At 48.8% G+C, this 22472-nt stretch overlaps 2 protein-coding genes across 5 annotated transcripts; one reads left to right on the top strand and one right to left on the bottom strand.

The window, feature by feature from the left end:
* Positions 1-1774: 1774 nt before the first annotated feature.
* KDM8 (lysine demethylase 8) lies at positions 1775-7352 on the top strand. Of its 2 annotated transcripts, none has more exons than XM_054080777.1 (7): positions 1775-2062; positions 3051-3217; positions 4469-4601; positions 4959-5000; positions 5762-5911; positions 7000-7092; positions 7187-7352. In XM_054080777.1, exons 1-7 carry the CDS (start codon positions 1826-1828, stop codon positions 7349-7351), a joined length of 987 nt encoding a protein of 328 aa, XP_053936752.1. In that variant the 5' UTR covers positions 1775-1825; the 3' UTR covers position 7352. The 2 variants fall into 2 exon arrangements, with proteins under 2 accessions (XP_053936752.1, XP_053936751.1); XM_054080776.1 differs by having other exon boundaries at positions 1775-2263.
* A 1333-nt stretch (positions 7353-8685) lies between these two features.
* On the bottom strand, positions 8686-17162 carry NSMCE1 (NSE1 homolog, SMC5-SMC6 complex component). Of its 3 annotated transcripts, none has more exons than XM_054080779.1 (8): positions 17045-17162; positions 16211-16354; positions 13338-13459; positions 12750-12827; positions 11367-11513; positions 10258-10374; positions 9272-9392; positions 8686-8823 (listed from the first exon to the last, which is right to left on the bottom strand). In XM_054080779.1, exons 2-8 carry the CDS (start codon positions 16326-16328, stop codon positions 8741-8743), a joined length of 786 nt encoding a protein of 261 aa, XP_053936754.1. In that variant the 5' UTR covers positions 16329-16354; positions 17045-17162; the 3' UTR covers positions 8686-8740. The 3 variants fall into 3 exon arrangements, with proteins under 3 accessions (XP_053936754.1, XP_053936755.1, XP_053936753.1); XM_054080780.1 differs by lacking the exon at positions 17045-17162 and adding an exon at positions 16981-17042; XM_054080778.1 differs by lacking the exon at positions 17045-17162 and adding an exon at positions 16877-16941.
* Positions 17163-22472: the final 5310 nt, after the last annotated feature.

Here is a 22472-nt window from a genome sequence, read left to right as displayed (position 1 = left end):
GCGCAGGTTTCAGTGATGCTGGTACAACCCACTGTGGACAAACTCAGATCAGTCTCTGCAAGTCACGCAGACAATGGTCTTTGATCCCCTTAACGCAGGGACTGGGCAGAGCTCTTGGGAACCACCAGCACGGTCACAGTAACAAAAATCACACAGGAGGAGAGGAGAAACAGAGTTTTACCAAAAACAGTGCTTTACTCTAAAAAAAGTTTATGTCCCAAACACTGAATATAATCAATTAATACTTGTACACAACGGCGTACTAACAGGAACCACAATGCCCGGTGTCACCATGAGCAATGCACAACTCAGAAATGCCGGCAACGCTGTGTTAGAGACAGTCTGAGTGAAATCAAAACAGTAAAAACACCGGGAGCTGCCAGAGTCAGAATCAAAACCAAACCGCCCGCTGCAGCTGCAGGTGTTACAAGGTGAAAGGAGACAAAGAGAGAGGGAAAGAGAGGAGAGAGCTGGTGAGAGAGATGGAAGAAACAGAGTCAGCACCTCGCAGTCCTTGCTAGCATCACAAATACAGAACAAAACGTCTAGCAAGAAGTTTTCTGTGCCCATTAAATACTTCCTGCTAGAGTAGCATACGTTAACATTTGGCAACCAAGGAGAAAATTCTGAATTAATGTGTTAAAATCATAGTCAAGGGTGAACTGAAGGCGCCAAGGGAAAGGCAGCAAGAAGGCAGGGAACAGACCGGCCAGCAGGATGAGCCGCAGTGTGATGGGAGCAGCGGCTCAAAGGGGGCAGCTGGGGACCGGGCAAAGCAGTCACCAGGGAGGCTCAAATTGGCTCTTTTTTCCAAAAACAAGAGGGACTGAGCTTGGGACACAGAAGAACACGTGTTCCCTCAGTGCAAAAGGTGATGGGTTTAACTTTTTCTCTAAATGTAAGATTTCACAGGGTCATGGAATTGCTTGGTTGGAAAAGTCGTTTGTGAGAAACACTCATTCACTGATAAAATATCGGAAAGGACAAAGTCTTCAAAGCAAAGACAATATTATTTTTATTTTACAATTCAGCACTGAATCGGATGCCCTTCTAAGAAAAGGCATGACATCTTACAAAAGCAGTGGGTATATGGTCTAGTTTCAGACAAAGAACCATATAAATCTTCAAAGAACGCTCATTATTTTTTTTGGATTATCCAACCATGCCTGGAGACTCCCTTCAGTTTATCTCCTACAACAGCTGCACCTTACAAGACAACAAAGCGTATTAATAAATTCTCACAGCCCCAAGACAAGTTGTCTCTTGGCCTAAACCAGCCACATCTTACAAGACAAGATTTATACGACGAGACAATTAAACATACAAACCAGCTGCAGCAAAACTTATCAATTAATTCTCACACCTTTGAAGCCACTGACTCCCACCGTCCCCTCCGCCTCTGACCCTCCGGAGCGCCCCATCTGCCCGGCACTCGACCGCATGGACGGGGCCTCCGCCATGAGGGGGGGAAGGTGGGAGGTAAAGGGGACGAGGAGCGAGGCCAGAAGCGAGAGGGAGGGCGGGGTTATGACAGTGGGCGGGGCGGTAGGGAATGGGCGGTGAAGGGCGAGGCGAGGGGCGGTGCCGCACCCGGGTGAGGGGCGGGACGATTGAAGGGGGAGTGGTCTTAGCACGGTGTCGGTCATGTGGGCGGTGCGGAAGTGGGCGTGGCCTCAGCGAACACCGCCCTGTCGGCAGTGGGCGGGAAGGTGGGCGTTGCCACAGCGGGGCGTGGCCTCGCGAGGCGGTTGGGCGATGGGCGGGAACCCTGGGGTGGTGGGCGTGGTCTCAGCGAGCGGCGGCGGCGGTACCTCGCGCGGGTGCCATGGCGGCGTCGCCGGGGCCGCCGCTGTGGGTCGCGGCGCGGGCGCTGCTACCCGAGTCGGAGGCGGAGCTGCCGCTGTACGGCGCGGTGGAGGACTGGGTGCCGCCGCTACTGCGGCGCTGCTGGGCGCTGTTGTCCGGCGCGGAGCGGCCCAGCGGCGCGCGGGCGCTGCGGCGGGCGGGCGCGGTGCTGCGGGACGCCGCGTGGGAGCGGCTGCACTCGGCGCCGTGGCGCGAGGTGGGCGAGGGCTGGCGGCGGGCCTTCGCCTACGGCTGCCTCTTCTCCGCTCTCGGCGAGCTGGCCGCGGGCCGCCCCGCCGCCCCTGCGCTGCGCCTCTGCGACCTGGGGCTGCTCCTGGGCCGCGACGTGCTGGGCGGCGCCCTGCGGCGGCTGGCGGGCGTCCTGCGGCACCGGCACTGCCCGCGGCGGCCCGGGCGGGTACGCACCGCCTCGCCTGACCCTCCTGTGTGACCATCGTGTGACCCCGGGGCCCCCCTCCTATGTCCCCCTCGTGTGTCCCCACGTCCCCCTTACCCTCCTCTGTCCCCCTCGTGTGTCTCCGCGTCCCTCCCACCCCTCCTATATCCCCCTCATGTGTCCCTGGGTCCCCTCTTCCCCTCTTATGTCCCCCTCATGTGTCCCTTCGGGCCCCTTCCCTTGCGTGCCACCCCTCGTGTCTCCTCTCCTGTGTCCCCCTTCCCCTCCTGCCCCTTCTTCCCTTGTTTTTTCCCTCGTTTGTTTCCCTACTCGTTTCATGTGTCCCCTCTCCCGAGCTCCCCCTTTCCTTTATGTCCATCCTTCCTGGGCTCCCCTTTCACCTCGTGTCCCCCTCCTCCCTGGGATCTGCCCTCCCCTCGCGTGTGTTCCCTCGGGTTCCCTCCTTCCCCTAGTGTCCCCCACGGCCGGCTCCCCTTTTCCCTTGTGTTCACACTGCCTTCCCCGGGTTCCCCTGCTTGATTCCCTGTCCCCCCTCCCCCTCGGGTTCACCCCCTTGCCCTCATTTCCCTGCTCCCGTGGTTCCTTCTCCGATCCTGTCCCCGCTCCGCGCTCCCCTGTTGGCTTCCTGTTCCCCTCAGCCTGCCTCAGGCTCCCTCTCCTTTCCCATTCCCCACTTTATCCCTGGACCCTGTTCTCTAGCATTCCTGTTCCCTCCCCGGCCCCCAGGAGCGCCTGCCCGGCGTGCAGCTGCCTTTGCCAGCTGAAGGTGTGGACATCTCTGTTCCAGAGGGTGCATCGTGACCCCATTCCAGTCCCTGTGGTGCTGCCGGCAGACGAGGTGCCCCACCTCCACTGCCCTTCACTAGAGAATTTCAGAGACAACTACCTAATCCCGCAGCGGCCTGTGGTGTTGGAGGGGATTATGGACCACTGGCCGTGTATGAAGAAGTGGAGGTGAGAAGCTGGAGTGTCCTCGCTGGAGTGTCTTCCTTGTCCTAGCGGGGGTGAGGATCGTTTCCTGTCTTGATGCTCAGTAGGGCAGCAGAGCCCTTCACAGAGATGGGTGCTGTCGTGAGGGACAGTACCTTCCAGCGGTGATGTGGTCTTTGCTCTGGAGAAGTTGCTCCATAAGTGAGGGAAGCACAGAGGGGACGATGAGTGCTCCGTGGCGGGCACAGGAAGACAGCCCTTAGCCTTGCCTGCCATGCTGGGAGCACTCGGGTGAGCTGCTGGCGCTGCACTGGGCTCCACTGGAAGTTAGCGGGGAGCCAGCGTTGCTGACTGTGCACAGCAGCCAATGACTTTTACATCCCAGAACTTGTTAATAATTTGTGTGATGGAAAATGAATTGCAAAGATTTGTAGTAAGTGTGATTGGCTTTTTCATTCACAAGTCCCAAGTACTCATGCTTGTTCTGTGCCCTGTTTGAGTGTTGAGTTTCAGACACCACCATTCAGGAGCGAGGAACAACAATGTGCTGTTTGTCTAACATGCACAGTGAAGCCAACATTTCCAATAACTGAGAATTGATTATTTGTGAGAGGAAGCTCATGATCCCTTAGAAAAGGGGAAAAAACACTCATGCTTAGTTTGCGCAACTGCTTTCGTTCCCAATCCAAGGGTAAAATTGACATTAACTGAACACACTTGATATTTCATAGGGGTTTCATTCTTGTTTGAGGGAGGTTGTTCCACTGCTCAAGTTCAGACGCTTAAAAAGAGTAATGTCATTTACTTAATACTGTTGTCCATGGAGAGGTGTTTGCCACCCACCAGAGTAATTCCTGACTGTAGCCAAGATGGATGCTGTTGGCACCTGCACATAGAATGCTGTGCTGGCAGGGCTGATATTGCATTAGTGATAAAAAGAAACATTTTATTTAGCAAAGGTGGCAACAGGCAGTGGCAAGATTATCAAGCCCTAGTCAAGAGAGAGCAACAGCTTGAATCTCCTTTGTTCATGAGGAAACAAGAGTTGACTGAGGTAAATGAGGTTTTAAAACGAGACAGATAATGGTGGTTTAACACACACACAACCTTGACTGCTAGTGTCCTTGCTGTTTTCATCCTCTTTTGCTGCCCTTTGTTTCTGGTCAATTGGTTTCAGAGGGAGGAAACTCATGGATTGATTTTGATGGATTGCCTTACCTTCAGAGTCGGGAAGCACAGCGGTATGAGAGGGTAACAAAACTTTCTCTGTTTCAGCGTGGACTATATCTGTGAAGTTGCAGGGTGCCGCACAGTCCCCGTGGAGCTGGGTTCCCGATATACCGATGAGGACTGGTCTCAGCAGCTCATGACTGTTGGGGACTTCATCGACCGGTACATCATTGGTGAGGTCTGTTACTCCCCTTCTGTGTCTTCTCCAGCAGCCTGTTGTTAGTACCAAATTTCTTCTTAGAGCAAACATGCTCAGAGGTGATGTCAAGGATGGGGGGTGCTATAAGCACAGCCTTGAATTACAGAGTTGGACATGTTTTCAAGATCTGAAGCTACAAATGGTTACCGCACCAATAGCAAAGGGTCAGAAGACACCTTACACTAGTGAGCGGCTGAAACCATTCTAGTCCTCTGCAGTAGGACACAGGAGATGGATGTTGCCTAGTAGTAAATTCTACTCACCTGTATGTAAATTAACTGACTGAGAAGTCTTGCCCTATATGTCACTGTGCATTTCTCTGTGTTGTAATTTCAGAATGGCGTAGGATACCTTGCCCAGCACCAGCTTTTTGATCAGGTAAAACTAGTGAATGTTTTTACCTTTCCACAGTCAAGCATTCCCTTTGTAGCACAGGTCAGCTCTGAGGATGTCAGTGCTGCTGGATGGAGGGCACACGGAGAACCTGGGATTTCTAAAGATTCTGTTCCAACGGTTTGGAGGAACAGAGGGAAGGTTTTGTTCCATTTGGCTGAAAGGCATGGAAACAAAGTCTTTCAGGGAAGCAGACATTTGATCATAGCACCATTTCGGTACAATGTAGCATATGCTTACAGGGGTGTTACCTGGAAAGCAGCACTTCCCCACAGATACATGTAAGCCAGAGAAGAGATTTGGATGGGAAACAGTCTTCAATGGTGACAAGTTCACCGTGTTCTGAAATGTCCTTCCAGTTAACCAGAGGTGAAGTTGGTGGGAGTCGTAGAAAGGAATCTCATGGAGAAGCAGGCTTAGTGTATAAAAGATCAGCTGCTCCTTTTCCATGAAGAGCAACCCTGCTTATTCTTGTGCATTTTTCTGGTTTCTGCCAAAGCAAAGGGTTTCTGAAGAACAGCAAACCCCTTTCTTTCTCCCACCCCTCGTTCCAACAGAATTTGCTAGCCCAGGAAGTGTGAGGATACTTCCTGCAGATTCCCAGGCTTCATATACTTCTGCCTTTGCTGTGCAAGCAGGTCTTTTTTTTCCCTTTGTGTTAAGCCTTGTTCCTCTGTTCTATAAATTGCATTCCTTAGGCAAGTCAGTACATACTCTTTTTAATCCTTGTTTCCTTATGGAAGTAGATCCCAGAATTAAAAGAAGATATCAATATCCCTGATTACTGCTGCCTGGGGGAAGAAGATGAAGACAACATCACCATTAACGCTTGGTTCGGTCCAGAAGGCACCATCTCCCCTCTTCATCAGGATCCCCAGCAGAATTTCTTAGCCCAGGTGTGTACTCTGCTTACTCTGTACATGCCTTTAATGCTGTCGCTAGGAGAAATGCTTAGGGTCAGAGATGGAGCAGCAGACAGCTTGTGAACAGCTGAAGGACAGGGAATATGCATGTGTTGTTTTAATTACTCTTGTGTACTAAAAACACATGGACAGCTGTAGTTACTCAGATCGATGCTCTCACGAAGAGTGGAACAGGGCAGGAATACATGGATATTGTGCAGACTTTAGGATGTGTTTGTATGCTGTCCTTGAAGCAACAGACTAAAGATCTGGCGTAACAGCTCAGGTGTTGGTAAGGTTTCAATGAATCCTGTTCTTACGTGGGAAGGGATGTTAAGATAGAGGAACAGCAGTTTGGTGAGGAATGCTGTGGTAACACAACGCCAGTCCAGGGCACGGTGGTCAGTGACAACTTACCCTGTAATGGGACAATTCCAAACACGTGTGGCACGCCTGGCCCCTGGAGAAATTCATGCTGGAACAAGCAGCATGAATGTTCCCCCCATGCCTGCTGTGGTCATTCCATTGCTGTCAGTGCAGGAATCTGCTGCAATTCATTTATTCCACCCCTTCACTCTCGGCACTGATGCCTTGCAGTTCTGTAGTGTTCAGGTCAGTCAACCCAGCTTGCCATGTGCCTTCTAGCCTTTCAGTTTAGCTCCCCGTGAAACAACTGGTTTAACAGTGGCAGAAGTAAGAGCTGAAGGAGCACATGGAAGCGTAGCAGGTTCTGTGCAGGTGCCTCTGCCTGCTGACATGAACTGCACTGGACTCCACCTTCTGCTCTCAATAGTTCCAGTTCCTTTCTAGCTACGTATAGCCCAGATAACATGGTATAAACTTTGAACTTAAATGTGCTTAAGCGCATTTCCCAGTATTTCAAATTCTTACCCACTCCAAGGGAACAGGAACTTGAATTCCAACAGTCCAATTTGGTTTAACTTTTTGTTATAGATCTGTCTATTACTAAGAAAGGTAACAATGTTCAGTGTAATATTTTACTGTTAAAGGCCAGCTCTGGCACACAGTTTCCAGTAATATGCAGGTTAATGACAGATGCACAACTATTGTAATGCACACAGGTATTTGGAAGAAAGTACCTCCGTCTGTGCTCACCACAAGATTCGGAAAATGTCTACCCACATGAAAGCCAAATGCTTCACAACACCAGTCAGGTAAAGAGTTGCCTGAAGTTTTAATATCAGTAATGTTACTTCTTCAAATTTATGTGAAGGTATCGCACTGATGATTGATTTGGTTTTTTTGTAGGTTGATGTGGAAGATCCTGACTTGGTTAAGTTTCCCAATTTCCCAAAAGCTGCGTTTCAGTCCTGTGTTCTGATGCCTGGACAGGTTCTGTTTATTCCAGTTAAATACTGGCATTATGTTCGATCACTTGATACCAGCTTCTCTGTCAGTTTCTGGTGGTCGTAGTGCTGGAGCACGCACAGGCGGTTAGCAGTGACAGGAATTAAAACCAGAAAAAGTGGCAGCCAGCACCTGCCCAGAAGAAAATGCATCTTAAATTTAAGAATGTGCTTGTGTGCACAGTGCTGGATTAAAGCCACCTGGATTAAAGACACCCCAAACCACAATGCTCTCGCTTCAGCAGCAGGAAAGAATCCAGATGGGCAAATGGAAAGATGCCATGGCCACTTTGCTTTTGTGGATGTTTCTAATGTGAGCTTTGCATACAAAGCATTCAATAGGTCATCGTCTCGTATGCACATCTGCATCTGAGGCAGCTCTGTATTCGGGCGCAGCCAGGACTCTGCTTCCATGTGTATTTGGAACATCAGGTTAGTGTTTCCCTCTACGTAAATAGTGAGGGATGGTGCCACACAAAGGATCAATACATTGGGAGAAAGCTAACAGAAAGCAAGATGCTAGTCTCTTATATGGAAAAAGTCAGTAGTGTTAAGGCCAAGGAACATAATTAATTGTAGTTATTCCATAATTGCAGTCAAATAACTGAAGCTTAATCATACTTTGAACCATCAGCTGAATTGCTGGCAATGCCTGCTGCAGTCACGCACTTCTGCCAGGGGACTATGTGCTGCCGTTCAGTTGGGTACCTGGCAAAACCTCATCCTTCTCTTTTTCCCCCATCCCTCTTCAGGATGCTCTTTCCTTTACATAATGCTAGAGAGTGAAGAGCTAATCCTAAAATCTAATAAAAGAACCTTCAGAGGATAATTCTTTTCAGTGCTTTGCAGACATAGGCTGGCATTGCCCCAAAAGCCTTGTCCCACCCCTTCCCAGTGATCCTGGCTGTGGGAATATTCCCTCTTGTTGAGCAGAGCTGGTCGTGACCTGGCCTGATGTCAGATGAATGCTTTTCTGCCTAAAGAAGGGACATAGTGGCCAAAGGAAAATGTTCAAACTCCAGCCCCAGATAAGATATTCAGACCCTTCATTCTGAGGAGGCCACAAGTGCTGCAATGATTTCCTCACCTACTTGAGGCCCTGTGCCGCTGCAGCCGTACAGACAGGGAACACCGCTGCCGAGAAAGGCTTCTTTTAATAGTTCACCTGCATAGACCAGCTTGCAGGAGTGACTAGAAACATTTTCATCTCAGTTCCAAACATCCACAGAGTCCCAGCCCGAGAATATGGAGAACTACACACACAAAACAGCCTCAAAGAAAGCTGTTCAGGCGTAACTGAAAAAGGAAGGTCAATGATTGTTTTATTTTAAGATTCTTAAAACATCAGGTAAAAATAAGTAAACTGAGCAATGCATTGTTAGTAAGGAATATAATACAGTGACTGTTCTGCCAGAGTGGGGAAGAGAGGGTTCACTGAATGCAGCTTTTACTCCACTTACTGGCGTCTGGTGCTGAGGACGCTGCTCTTCTCTGCTCTCCCTGTTTTTGACGGTGACTGAGAGTCTGTCTGACTCATTGCTGTGAAGAGAATAAAAGGAAGGTTAAAGAATGACACGAAAAAGGATGATATTGTGTAACCTCCAGATTTCTAAAATGCTTTGTAAATACATGTGTTCCTGTTCAGAATGTCCCATTTCCCTGGCTAAACAGAGCAATTCCAAAGAGATTGCTCTTGGAAGCTCAGTATTTCCAGAAGCTTTGGTGCCTTGTGTTGTGTCTGTCCCCTGCCCCCCAAACACACTGCACTGTTAGAAACAAAGTGGGCAGGGTCTGCTAGTGACCACAGGGCAAAATCCATGTTCTCTCAGGGCTCTGGTGCCCAGGAATCATTTACTGCCTGAAACACAGCTGAAGTCAGAAGTAACCGACACTCAGCCACAGTTACAAATATTGCAGGCCTTATCATGGAACATCACAGCCCACTCTCTGGCAGCAGTGCCCCCATTTAGAATGGGTTGCTTCGTACCTGGAATTTCCCAAGACCAGAAGTCATTACACTGTGGACAGCGTGGTTCTGTCTGCGCTCTGAAGTACTTTCTGACACAGGGTAAGTGCATTACAATTCCACAGGATTCACATACTTGGCTCTGAAATCAGAAGTGCTGATAAGAAAAGCTTTCTAACCTGTTCTTCAGTTTAACACAGTTGTTGCAAAGGGCAGGAGATGCACAGTGCTTCCCTCCAAAGAGTGGCTCACAGTTGGTAAATGATAAAAGGATGTATTGACCTGGAAACTAGGAAATGCCATTCCCCTGTATGGACAAAATTTAGCTTGAAAGACATCACTGATCTATTTGGGTGCAATAAAGGAGACCAATTGGGATGGAAAATGTAATGTGGACTCATGTAAGTTGGGAAGATGAGAAGATGTAGGGTGAAGGAGCTAAGGAATGCAGCAGGTTTGGAACAGAGTTCAGGCTGTAACCACTTGGGCAAGAGTAAACTGGTAACAGCAGCTATCAAAACACATTGCGTTACCCTGCTATAGATAAGCATACATGCTCCCTCTGAAGTTCAAGACAAGCAATTCCTGAACCAAAATCACAGGACTAAAGATGATTGTGTGTCACATGAAGACTGTTGTTTCTCGGGTGCAGAGATAAGAGTGCTAACACTGAGCTGTGACACCTTTTTTCAGGATAGGGGTCCATCTCTAGCCTGCTGGCTTTGGAAAGCAAGGCAGCACAATAACGCTCCTCAGTGGGTGAGTTCACCTCCTCCAAGTTTATGCTTGGAGACACTGCTCCAAGAAAAGTGTTTTTTCCAAAGACAGAAGATAAAATACACGGGAAAAAGAGGGGGTTTTCTTTATGTACACAGGCACAATTACTAGGTTACAAGGCCAGAATTTTCCAGTGCCTGCCTAATACTCAAAGGAGAGCCTCAAAGGACAAGTTCAGCTCTGAGCACATCTGGACATGGGGGGTGCCCACTGAGGGGATAAAACATTACCTGGATGGCGAGGCTGTGACAGATGTTACACTTCCTTGCCACATCGTGGTAGTTGCTGAGAATGTATTGTTCCATCTCAATGATACAGCGAGTGTGCAGAGTGTATTCTCCGTTTCTCTGAAGAAACAAGTGGAGACGCAAGGAATTTCTATTAACTCTTTTTACCTTCTAACTTTTCTAAGCACCTGTTAGCAAGCATTTGACAACTTTTCTGCCATGAGGAGACTAATGTGCTGGCACTGCTGTAATGCAAATACTTTTGGATTATACTTTTGCAAAATACTTCTGAAGTAGCAGAATTAATTTGTTTAGAGGATCAGGATAAAGATCTCACACCTTTAACAGAGCTCTGCAGAAGCTACAGACAAGACAACACGCTCCCTTTAAAAGAGGTGAAGTTTTGGGACCCTCCATTTGTAGAATGGAAGACCCATCAGCAGAAATTCTACTGGCTTTCAGCCAAATCTCATCTTTTACTGCTTAAGGCGTCTTTGAGAATCTCTGCTAAATCCCTCTAACTTAAGTAAATGTGTAGGAGCAGCCTGGAGATCTACGATGCACAGAATCCAGGAGAAAAGGGACTGAGGTCTCACTTGTCTTGGCAAGTGACTGCAGTGCTCGCATGGTGAGCTGATCTCAGTTTATCCCTTCTGAAGTAAAGGCGATTAAAGACAAGGACAGTGACTTGGGCATTTCTGGTACAGGCGGTTTCAACATGTCTGGCCCCAGTGCTTTCCAGGCTATTCTAAATGTAACTAACAGCACCAACCACCCTCAAGAGCCTTCCCCAGCTCTTGTTCCAAATATGCCCTGCTGTTGCATACAAAGGAGGTCTTTGTCTGTCACAAGACCCGTCTGTCCACATTCCCACCCTGCTCAGGTTCCAGGAACTGGAACTGCACTGTCCCATACAGACCCACCCAACGGCTGTTTCCTCGTGAATGCACGGCCTCTGCTGCAAAACTCCCTGAAGCAGGTGTACCCAGCCCCACAAACCCATTTTTGCCGCCATTCATTAAGGAACAGCACCAGTTTCAGCCACCACCTCAATAAGAAAATAACAGCTGGATCTATTAAAATACAGACACTAGAGAAGATAGAGCAGCTACCTCAGAGAGCCACTTGTCCTCCACAAAAACTTTCAGCACTTGTTCCGCTTCCTTTTTCTTCATTTTCTTTGTCTTAAGTTGGTCGGCTAAGTTTAAAATATCTGTAGAGGAGGCAAAGCCATTCTCTGATAAAATGATTAGGTCCATCTACAGAAAGAAAGTTTCAACTATTAAAATCCCAAGCAACGAGACAGACAGACTACACAGCACCACACAGCTTTGCTAGCTCCCACACACGAGACACTGCGCTGTGAACCAGAACTGCAGAACGATGGGCAAATGCTGGAACAACCATTGTCACCTTGACAGTTTGCATCTTTGGCAAGAAAACTTTCCCTCTGTGCAGAATGGTGCAGTGCTGCATAAACAGAACTGCATTCAGGGGCCATGAGCACACATGGGGATGACAGATCCATTTCTTTTTGTCTGCTCCTTGTCAAGGTTCTTTGGAGGAAAACCCTCTCACCACTGCAGTAAATTTGTCCCCTCTGGAGGCACTCAGACTGCTGAACCTACCCGGTACTTCGACTTTTCATGCCAGCAGCAATAACGCCCCAGCGATGCCACTTCTGCAGCACTGATGCAGCTGCACAGGGCCTCACCGTATCGGGGAGTGCAGGGAAATCTGTGCACTACCCATGTAGATACACAGTTGGCAGCTGTCATGGAAGAATCAGCATGCCTTTTGTTCCAGTTTCTACAGAAAAATATTTTAATGAGTTTGGGGAGAAAAAAAAAAAAGTCTAGTGGCTGAGAAATTGTGAGAAATTGAGTCCTCAAAGTTCAAGTGGCTGAGAACAACTCGGTAACACAGGCAAGATACGTAGCTATGGTCACAGCTCACTTCAGTGGCTGGTGTTAAGAAATTAGACATCAAATGCCCTGGAATCTCAGCCCAACAGTCGTTTTTGGAACTTTAAAAACTCTCAGGTGTATGCTGTCTTGTTTAAAAAGCAGTGTTCTGACTAGTTTATTAACCTGGCCAACCAGAAAACCAGACACACGTTTCTACTCAAATCTGCAAATCCAACATGATGTTACAGCAGTGACGGCTGCTGTGCATTATTGGGCTACTGCAGCCACAGGGAGAAACTCCACAGTGACAACTAGAAATCCTGAAGAAAGGCGTTTATTTATTGAAACTCACCAGCTCCAAGGAGCACTCCCCCATGGCTGATTTCAGTTCACCGATAACCGACTTTCAACAGGGAATCATGACTCACATGAGCTCCCATCCCCACCCCCCGATCTGGTTTGGGATAAACCTAGGTGAGGTGACAACTGGTTCCTCAGCCACTTCTCCATCCAGTTCGACTGCCGTTCATTTTAAGGTGGTGCCTTCACAATGAATGTGATTTACTAACAAATAACTGACATACTTACTGTTTTTCTGAACAATTCCAGTTCGTTTTCTGTGTAGTCAGATGCCATTTTAGTGATTTCAGTTTCTGCCAAATTCACCTACAAAAAAAAATAATACTTAAGCTGAAATGAAAGAGCTTTTGCATTTCTACAGCATAAACTGTAAACTGCTGGCAGTTTATCCTCCCACTGCCCTGTTCAACAAGTGGCTTCTGCAGCCACTGCCAGCAGAACAGCCAGCAGCCCTGCGTGAGCCACACCAGGCGCTGCTGAATGGACAACGCGTGCCAGCACAGGCAGCCTTCAGTGCCAGAGTCTCTCTGTCCCCTCTGAGCAGCAGCTCTGCTATATATTCTGTAGGAAAAGGACCCTGGGCAACTCAATCTAACGCCTGAGGACGGCACTTGGGGCAGCCTCATGTTCGTCAGGCACATGTACAGTGCAGGGGTTTTGCCCCTTTACAAGCAGGAGCTGTGCAGGCCTTTTCCTGGCGTGTTACTGAAAGGGTGATTTCCAGTGGGAGACAGGGAGGGCTCCCTGGGCCATCCCGGCACCAGGAGCGGGCCGGGACAAGCCAAGCCACACGATGGCAGCACACCACTTACTTACTAAAGCGTAATGCGTTTTCCCATTGCTTTCTGACATTCCTTTCCGGATCTGCATAAACAAAGGCTGCAGGTGGCTGTTGATGGTACTGATGAAATCCTCCAGCTTATCATGCGCATAGTAGACTGAAAAGCAAAAGCACATACAGGAAAACCCCAAAAAGCCACACCAGGCAGATCTTTCAATGTTTTTTTTCTGTTGAAACATTTTCTTCCCAGGTAAAAGGGCTAAAGATCAGTGGGGTGGAATTCAAACAGGTCTGTTATGTTCAGCAGATGCATCGCATTCGTGTGCTGCTGGCTCTGTCCAGTCTGTCTTGCTGTATGGTACCCACCGCATTAATCCGTTAATTACAGATGAGAACTACACTGAACTGAAAATAAAAAACGGGGAAAAAATATGCTAAAATACACTTGCTTTCTTTCATTTACACAAGGGATTCCTTGTTGCTGTGTTCTGTCTCACAGAAGAATGGGATTTCAATGGCTGAATTACCTACCAGAAAACTTAAAATTCTGGCTTTGTAGAAACACAGGTGAATCTTGTGTCGTGTTCTACAAACAAATCATAAGAGAAGCTCTAGCACAGCCCTATCTAAGATGGACTTCGGAGCCATTCTATAGGAGTACACGCCATGGCTTTTGCTTGCACAGCAGCAGCGTCTGCCCTCACCAGCTCCTACCCAAACCACATGGCATCAGCACCAGAACTTCACCTAGAAGTAGTCCCGTCAGGCTGAGCTTCCTCATAAAAATGCCATTACCATGATCTTGTAATTGTGATACCGGAACTTGGGTTTATAAAGCAAACGGGGAAGTGTTCCGTGCAGTGAGTCACGTCCAACACCCTTTGCCTTCCAACATGACAAAATGTTTCCTAGGTAAAAAAGCATTTACAAAATCCTAACAGTGAAACTCTCATGCGGCATCTGTGTTGTTTCACAAACTTTTCCATCACACACCAGCTGCCCCTGTGCAGAGTAGGCAGCAGTTGCAGTGGAGCCATTTTTGTTCTAAGTCCTATTAAACAAACCTTCCTACTGAATGACAAATCTGCCAGCTCGTCCTGCACCACAGCTCATTGATCCCACACACTGGAAAACACAATCTAGCCCTAAGGGTTTTTTTCTTAAAGTTATTTGTTCTTAACACACACTGAACTCACTACAGCCAGGCCCATGGCTTAGGCCATCACCAGCATTTATGATACATTTATGACAAATGCCTTGTTTCTCACAAATACAGGATTAACCTTTTAAAAAGCAATGTTGTTTTTCCACACTTCCATATTTTCAGTCAGAAATTGGGGCAGGCACTGAAATACACTCTTTTGGCTCAGGAGAGTTTGCCACCCCATGGAGTCTGTTTGACTCCTAAGAAAAACACATCCACAGTGCCCTCGCCCAGCAGTGACTCCACTGGTGGAGCTCACATCACACCACGCGCATCAGTGACCGCAGCCTCTTCTCTCTGAACAGAGGGCAAGAGCCGTCAGCAGCGGTGACGCTGACACAGTCACCCCGGTCAGCCACCAGCAACGGAACTGCACCAAGCCCTGCAACCTCTGGTGCCGCTGCAGGGGGTCACACAGGCACCCGAACCGACGCAATCCTCACATAACAGCTCCCAAGGCTTTAAAAATAAAAGTCGCAAATACTGGAGAAGTGAAAAATAACTTGAGCCGCATATTCAGTGCATGTTGGATCTCAGAATGCCCAATTTAAGCAACCTTTGCTGGAGTTATCTGCTTTCTCACAGGAACAGTTTCCCATGGTTAATGTGAACAGCATCAGGGTGTTTCCTTTTAAACGGTAATCTTTGTTCTCACATGGCCCTTTTCAATTTTGTTCATAAATAAAGAAAAAATGAAACTAGAGGAATTTATTCTTTCACTGTTTTCTGGGAACCAGTAACTGACACATCTAACACCTACTTATTAATTACTGCTCAACATATTACTCATTGCAGCTTTATCTCAGTTTGTCCCCCCAACATTTTCAAAATTAGTGAAGATGAAACAACAGATCTCTGCAAAAAACCCTTATCAAGCTAATTACACATTTCTGTACTGCTAGAGTTTGAACACGAAGCTCAAACAGAGCTGACAGCACATACCCAAACTGCGTTACATGCACCATAAAATGTACTTTGGGATGCCATACACCAGAGCCAAGCAGCCGAGCACGAAACTGGTCAGATGTGACAGATGTACTCGAGATTGATAACAGCACACTTCATATTATATTCAAAGAAAACCTTTCCAGATGATTATGAAGGAAAACATTCCAGAAATTTCAGCACTATTGGTGTAAAAAATGATTCTTTTTTAAATGTATGACCTCTAAAAAACATCTTTGCTAAAATGCAAAGTGCTCTGTATGAGTCTGACCTCATTAGAACTCAGTTTCCTCATTGCTGTGTTATTTTATCTTTTAGGAAAGAGAGAGACAACACATCAGTAGAGTATTTTAACTTTTTTTCAGATGTGCATGCTTTTCAGAAATCTAATTATTTGTAAGCTGCAGCAGGAATAAAAAGATAGTTCTTCCATAGAATCACAGAATGGTTTGGGTTGGAAGGAACCTCAAAGCCCATCCAGTTCCACGCCCTGCCATGGGCAGGGACACCTCCCCCTTGATCTGGTTGCTCAAAGCCCCATCCAGCCTGGCCTTGAGCACCTCCAGGGATGGAGCAGCCCTGACTTCTCTGAACAACTTGTGCTAGAGCCTCCCCGGCCTCATTGTGAAGAATTTCTTTCTAATTTCTTCCAATATAAACCCACTTCTCCTCATCCTATCACTATGTGCCCGTGCAAAAAGTCCCTCCCCAGCTTTCCTGCAGGCCTCATCGCCCCAATTATTCCCTGAAGAGACACACCTTTATGGATCTCACAGCAGCGCCTGTGTAAGGTCCTGACCTCAGACCCTTCCATGATCCCATGGGACATCAGGACTTGCAGGAACCGCCGGTGAGCATCAGTCATTGGAGCTGCCATTGTGATTTCCTGCCGGGCTCTCTGTGCTGCAAGGGGAGCGAGCAGGACTTAATGCACGTGGACACACGGATTGCAAACGCACAGTCCGAGCACATTCAAGATCCAAACTCCTACCCAGGGCAGCAGTGAGGTCCTCGTTCCTGGAGGGGCTCAGAAACCGTGTGGATGCGGCACTTGGGGACAGGGTTTAGCAGGCAAGGGAGGGTTGGGCTGAATGAGCCGAGAGGGCTTTTCCAACCTTAATCATAGAATAAAATCACTAGATTGAAAAAAAAACTTTGAGATCATCAAGTCCAACTGTACCTGCCTACTACTAAATCACGTCCCTGAGCACTTCATCTGCCCGTCTTTTGAATCCCTCCAAGGACAGGGACTTCACCACCTTCCTGGGCAGCCTCTGACAGGTGTTGGTAACACTTTTGACGAATAATTTTTTTCCGACGTCCAATCTAAAACTCCCCCGGTGCAACTTGAGGCCATTCCCTCTCATCTCACCACCGGTCATTTGGGATCAGAGCTCAGCACCCACCTCCCTTCAGCCTCCTCACCAGGAGCTGCGGAGAGCGATGGGGTCTCCCCTCAGCCTCCTCCAGGCTAAACAGCCCCACAGCCCCGCACCCCTCGGCCGCTCCCACCAACCCTGGGCTCTCGCCTGAGACTTGGCCTGGAGCGCAGGGGCGGCCCCGGCCCCGCTCCCCTCGGCCCCGCCGCCTCACCTTCCGCTGCGCTCGGCCGCTCGGGGATCGGCACGGCCGCCTGGCATCGATCGACTCGGCGCGCGGCCCTGAGGGCGGGGCCAAGCTGCGCGTGAGGGAGGGTGGGGACGACACGTGATGAAAGGGCGGGGCGGAGGGCGGGGATGGGCGGGCGATCATAAAGGACTATGCGGAGACATAGGCAGGGGGCGGTGCCATAGACAGGGGCGGGGCCATAGGCAGGGGCGTGGCCATAGGCGGGGCGGGGCCATAGGCAGGGGGCGGTGCGCGGGGGCGGTCCCAGCACTCGGCTGCGGCGTGCGCGGCGCCGAGCGCGTAGTTGCGGCGGGGCCACGGCCGCCGCGCCCCGTCCCGCACCCCGGCTGCGGCGCTGGGCCAGGTGAGCTCCCCGCGCAGGCTGCTCTCCCCCCGTTCCGGCGCGAGCTGCCCCGAGCACCGTCCGGGCTCCCGTGCCTACCTGTGAATGGTCCCGTGCTCGACGGGGGGGGGGGCTCCGCGGGTCGTTGCGGTGCCTGGCGGTGAGGGAGGGAGTTTGGGGGGGTCCCGGGGGCTCCCGAGGTTTGCCGGGGGACCCTGGGGGGTCGGGGTGCCTCGGGGGTGGCCCCGGGCTGGCCGAGGGTCCCGTCCCCGGCGCCCTTTTCCCGTCCCCGGGGCTTTGTATCCTCGCGCCCCGTTTGTTGCGGTTCCCGCAGTTCCCGCACCGCTGGTCCCGCACCGCGGTTTCTCCTGGGGCCGGAGCGGGGCTCCACGCCTTTGGGTCTCGGTTCCGCCGCGTTTGGCGTCGCTTCCCCAGCGCCCCTGCCCGGCCAGAGGCTGCGGTTCCTGCGGGTCCCGAGCAGCGACACTGCCGCCCTCCTCCTCGCTCTCCCCTCTCCTTCTCCTCGCTCTCCCCTCTCCTTCTCCTCGCTCTCCCCTCTCCTTCTCCTCGCTCTCCCCTCTCCTTCTCCTCGCTCTCCCCTCTCCTTCTCCTCGCTCTCCCCTCTCCTTCTCCTCGCTCTCCCCTCTCCTCCTCCTCGCTCTCCCCTCTCCTCCTCCTCGCTCTCCCCTCTCCTCCTCCTCGCTCTCCCCTCTCCTCCTCCGCGCTCTCCCCTCTCCTCCTCCGCGCTCTCCCCTCTCCTCCTCCGCGCTCTCCCCTCTCCTCCTCCGCGCTCTCCCCTCTCTTCCTCCTCCTCGCGTGTTATTGCGTAAAATGGCATTCACAGTGGGTATCCCAAATGGCACGAAGGGATTTATGGAATAAGGATGACATTAAAGTGTTATTAAAATTACTCACTTTAAAAAGACTGTCTCGCTCCTTTAAAATCTCCCCTTCTGCAGTTAAATACGTTCTGCTGTGGTCACACAGTGATGGGTGATAATCGGGGATATGTGGTTTTGCCCTTTAAGATAAAAAATGGGCCAAATCACCCTCGCTAAAGAACCCGTAACTGAAGGACCTGGCCATGGATTTGACTTTCTGCTTTCCCAGTGCTTCCTGCTGCAGTGGGCTCTGCACAAAGAGGCAGCCTGGACAGGATGGAGTGTTCATGGAGCAGCTGATGGGAATGGTTTGCTGCTCGGTGTAGGTAATATAGAGTGGGAACAGCTGAATTTTATCATCTGGCCCCTCATTGACCAGAGTTGCCATCCTTAATTATTGGAATTTCTACATATCTCCCAGTCTCCTCCTTACCGCGGCGCAGAGGGCTCCATCCTTGGCCTCCAGATTCTTGCGAAACCCGTGTCGGGCTGAGCCACCCATGCGTTTCTTCATCCGTGTGTCATGCAGTTGCCTCTGGCAGCCACGCAGCCAGCTGTGAGCTGGAGAGGGGGTGTAGCCACTGTATCTCTGCCATCTTAGACAGGCTCTTGGGAGACTCATCCACAAAAAGCAGCAATAACAAATGATGGAAATCACTCCTTAACTTGTTTCCTTTTGATACAAAATCAGTTTATGAACTTCTGCTTTGTTTTCCTCTATTCTGCTTATCTCATTTTAGTTTGCAGTTACGGCCCGTGCTTTAAAACGGAAAGAATAAGACAAGATGGGCTTTGATTTTTAAGAGCTGGTTTTAAGTTAGGGCATGGTCCTTCACCTGTGCAACCGCAGGAGGGGTGAAGTAAGCAGCCTCCTGGAGCAGTCACTGCCGCCTCTGCTGTGGGCAGGAGTTACTCTGAGCATTACCATTTTTACAATTTTATGTCTTAATTTCATCAAATATTTTTGGATTACTAGGTTTGTTGTGGGTTTTTTTTTTTTTAGTGTTCTCTGTACATGTTGTGTACTTTTTCAAGATTGGTATTACACTATATGATATAAAGAAAACTTAATAGCTAACAGACAGGAAAGCTATTGCTGTTGTAAAATTCTCTCCCTTTGCATTGGATTTATAGTCCTCTCTTTTAATTAAGGAAAAAAACTTGCAGTTGCATTACAGCTCCGGGTTATCTCTGTTTTCGTCAACATGTGTGGCCCTTCTCCTATAAGGGAGCTGTTTTTTCTTTGCCATCTGCTGATTTATATGTGATACAGGATCCTCTGCCAAAGCTTTACAAGTTTCTTGGAACTGCAGTCATACGACAGTATTACTTAACAATGGATGGGAAAGCAAGCACTTCCTCTCTTGAGAATTCCAAGAAAAAGGAAGAAAAGGAGAATTATTTTTTTTATGCTGGAGCAGTTTGCTCTTTTTTTTACTGAGCAACAGCAAAATCATTTGTCGTGTTTTCAGAAACATCCATTGCTACGCTCACTCACGTTTTGTCTGTTCTCAAAATATGAAAAGCTCAAATCTTGGGTTTTCTTGAGCATTTGTGAGAAATCTGTCTTTCAAGTGTTTCCCTCATTACTGGATGCACAGTAACTGCCTCAGAGAAGGTCACTAAAGAGTTTCCATTACAATCCTCTGTTTTCACTAACAATGTTCTTATCCCTTAACCTCTCAGACTGAAGTTTTCCATGTTGAATCTTCAGCAGCTTGTTTTAAGGAGTGGTCTTTATAAAAAAAAAGAATTGATTTTTCTCTCCCTTACTCAGCTGAGAGAGAGAGTCTGGCTGTTGCCTACCTCGGGTTTGTTCTCTTTGAATATTTGCCAGCAAATACTCAGCAGCTGTGCTCGAGCAGCTTCCCAGGTGTGCAGAGGAGTTATCTGGAGGGCTATGGCTGCGGTTGCGTGCCTGTGGGGTCACACATCCGCACACGTACGCAGTGCCCACAGGAGTATTTCCAGAAGGTCGTTACGGTTTTCCTAAGCTTGTCGCTTAACAACTTGACACCACAGTAGAGTTGCTGAGCCCTCGGCAGTTCCTTCTGTCCCATGTGCTGGTGAAACACAAATCCATTGGAAGTGTCGGTGGTTGTGTTGCTGCAATTGGAGCAGAGGGTGTTGGCTCACTATGCGCAAATGTGCTTCCACGGTCTCTTCTGCTTCCAAATCCAACAAACTTCTGCAGCAAGCCCAACACCACACTCCTGCTGAAGGAGTTCTTCTGAGAAGAACTTTGCTCAGTCCCACAGGGAGTTGTGAGGCTCTGAATTTGGAGAGTGAGCTGGGAGCTCTGCTGATGCCAGCAGAGCAGCTCTAGCATGCAGGTAGTGAGAGCGCTGCATCCCGACTCGGGGACGAGAAAATATACCAAGAGCAGGAGACGAAGGGACAAAAAGGCTGTGTGTTACCAGTGTGCTCTGGCAAGTTTTATTCCTCTTTATACTGAATGCAAAGTCAAGGTTATTCCACGTTGAGTAGCATGACTTTCCCTACAAATTTACTGAAATGTTAAATGCGTCATGTATATTTCTAGCGATGGGAAAGGTGCCAGCCAGATCTCATCCAGAACATGATGCATTGCATCAACAAAAGAATCTGGGGGAAATCCTTTGTTTTGAAAGTCTTAATTTAATTTATTTCATCTGTTTTCTGTTTACTTAAGAAGCTTCAAAGAATTCTGGTTCTTAAAGAATTCTAGTATGTAAAAGCTGCATAATTTTCCTTCTCCAAAGTTGTGCTGGTTATAACATGGTTAGGTATGCATTTTACACCTTCCTTCTAATTATTTACTGTTTTAGTGACTCTGCATTCTGTGGGAGCAAGGCTCGGAGGTCTTTGCTGAAGGATTTTTCAAGAGGATGACATTTTCTAGGTTGCTGCTAAGAGGGAAACATTTTAGTCAGTGATCAGACTCTGCATTCTTAAGTTCTTTGTTATCCAAGTGGAACTCTGGGGCTCTGCTGGTGTTGTTTATCAGTGACCTTGGTTCATGCTTACTCTTTCAGATCCCTCACACTAGCGGCTTTGCTTTTTCGGTATATGAGAAGAGTAGGTCCACTGCCAGTGTCAGCCTAGTGTCCTCTGTAATTAGAACCTTGTCAAAGAGGCTTCTAGCTCATTTGTGCTATCCTTATTCTTCTATTCTTCTCGTTGTTCCATGAGCTAACGTTGTTCCATGAGGGGGATCAGGCAATGCAGGGGATCCCTATCCTGCTGTCTAGTGGAGCCATGAGAAGGACTGCACCCGTGCCATAACTGATGTTAAGTTGGTAACGATGTTCTCTCTTGGCAGGATTTCAGCGCACCTTGTCCTGCTGAGCCTGGCTAGTGTCAACAATGGCAAGACTCCCGCGTGGTGCACTGCATGCCCTGTGGATCCTTTTCTTGTCATATACAGCGAATGAAGGTATTTCTGTCAATGTTTTAAACTGTTATAATGAGGATTTTATTGACAGCATTTTCCCCCTTACTGGTAGGCAACAGTATTACCATTCATGAACTGATATAAAATATGTTCTTCAAGCGCCAGACGCAGCCATATACTAGAACAAATTCTCAGATATTTTTTTTTTTTTCTTGACCTTGTCTATATGGGCTGTTAAAAACAGGAATTTGCAGGAAGGAGAAATTGAAGTTTGGAAAGGCATGTCCCTGCTTTCCCATCATTTGGTCTCTGTTGGACGCTTGCTGCAAGCATGGTGCTCTGCAGTGGGCGCAGGGAGGGACATGGCTTCTCTCAGAAGCCACGTGAGAGCAGGGAGCTCTGCTCTATCTTTTATCAGTCTCTGCAATTTCTTCTGTTTGCCGTGCGAGACCTTGAGCAGCTATGTTCCTGAAGGGGAGCCTGGCTATCATCCTTAAAGGACATCTGCCCGTTCGTGTTCTCCCAAGTGTGCAGTTACTAAGTTGGAAGATGCAGTTGACTGGATGGGAACGGATTTTGCAGACGCTTGGCTTTGTGCTGCTGCGTGCTCTGCCTTGCGCCTGTACGGGGCAGAGGACTGGCTGTGGTGTCCTGATGTTCCTCGCTGTGCCATTCCCTGGTCTGGCAGGATGCGGAGCTGCATTAAGGCCCAATGCTGCTGCTTGGCTAAGGGTCTTGTGGTTCAGCTGGAAACAGCTGAATATGAAAATGGTTTTTTCCTTGTATCCATCATGATATTTGATTATAAAGACAAGT

This window comes from Cuculus canorus, chromosome 15 (assembly GCF_017976375.1).
Source record: "Cuculus canorus isolate bCucCan1 chromosome 15, bCucCan1.pri, whole genome shotgun sequence".
NCBI lineage: Eukaryota > Metazoa > Chordata > Aves > Cuculiformes > Cuculidae > Cuculus > Cuculus canorus.
This window is presented reverse-complemented; position numbering and strand designations above follow the sequence as displayed.

What these genes read in the sequence shown, in the direction of transcription:
- KDM8 (XM_054080776.1), top strand. Translation starts at nt 1,826, where the DNA reads ATGGCGGCGTCGCCGGGGCCGCCGCTGTGGGTCGCGGCGCGGGCGCTG. An exon ending in GCCCGCGGCGGCCCGGGCGG is followed by an intron (nt 2,264 to 3,050) that starts GTACGCACCGCC and finishes TCTCTGTTCCAG; the next exon opens with AGGGTGCATCGTGACCCCAT. An exon ending in TGCTTCACAACACCAGTCAG is followed by an intron (nt 7,093 to 7,186) that starts GTAAAGAGTTGC and finishes GTTTTTTTGTAG; the next exon opens with GTTGATGTGGAAGATCCTGA.
- NSMCE1 (XM_054080779.1), bottom strand. Translation starts at nt 16,328, where the DNA reads ATGGCAGCTCCAATGACTGATGCTCACCGGCGGTTCCTGCAAGTCCTG. An exon ending in TGGAATTGTTCAGAAAAACA is followed by an intron (nt 11,514 to 12,749) that starts GTAAGTATGTCA and finishes TTCTTTCTGTAG; the next exon opens with ATGGACCTAATCATTTTATC. An exon ending in GTCACAGCCTCGCCATCCAG is followed by an intron (nt 9,393 to 10,257) that starts GTAATGTTTTAT and finishes TTCTGATTTCAG; the next exon opens with AGCCAAGTATGTGAATCCTG.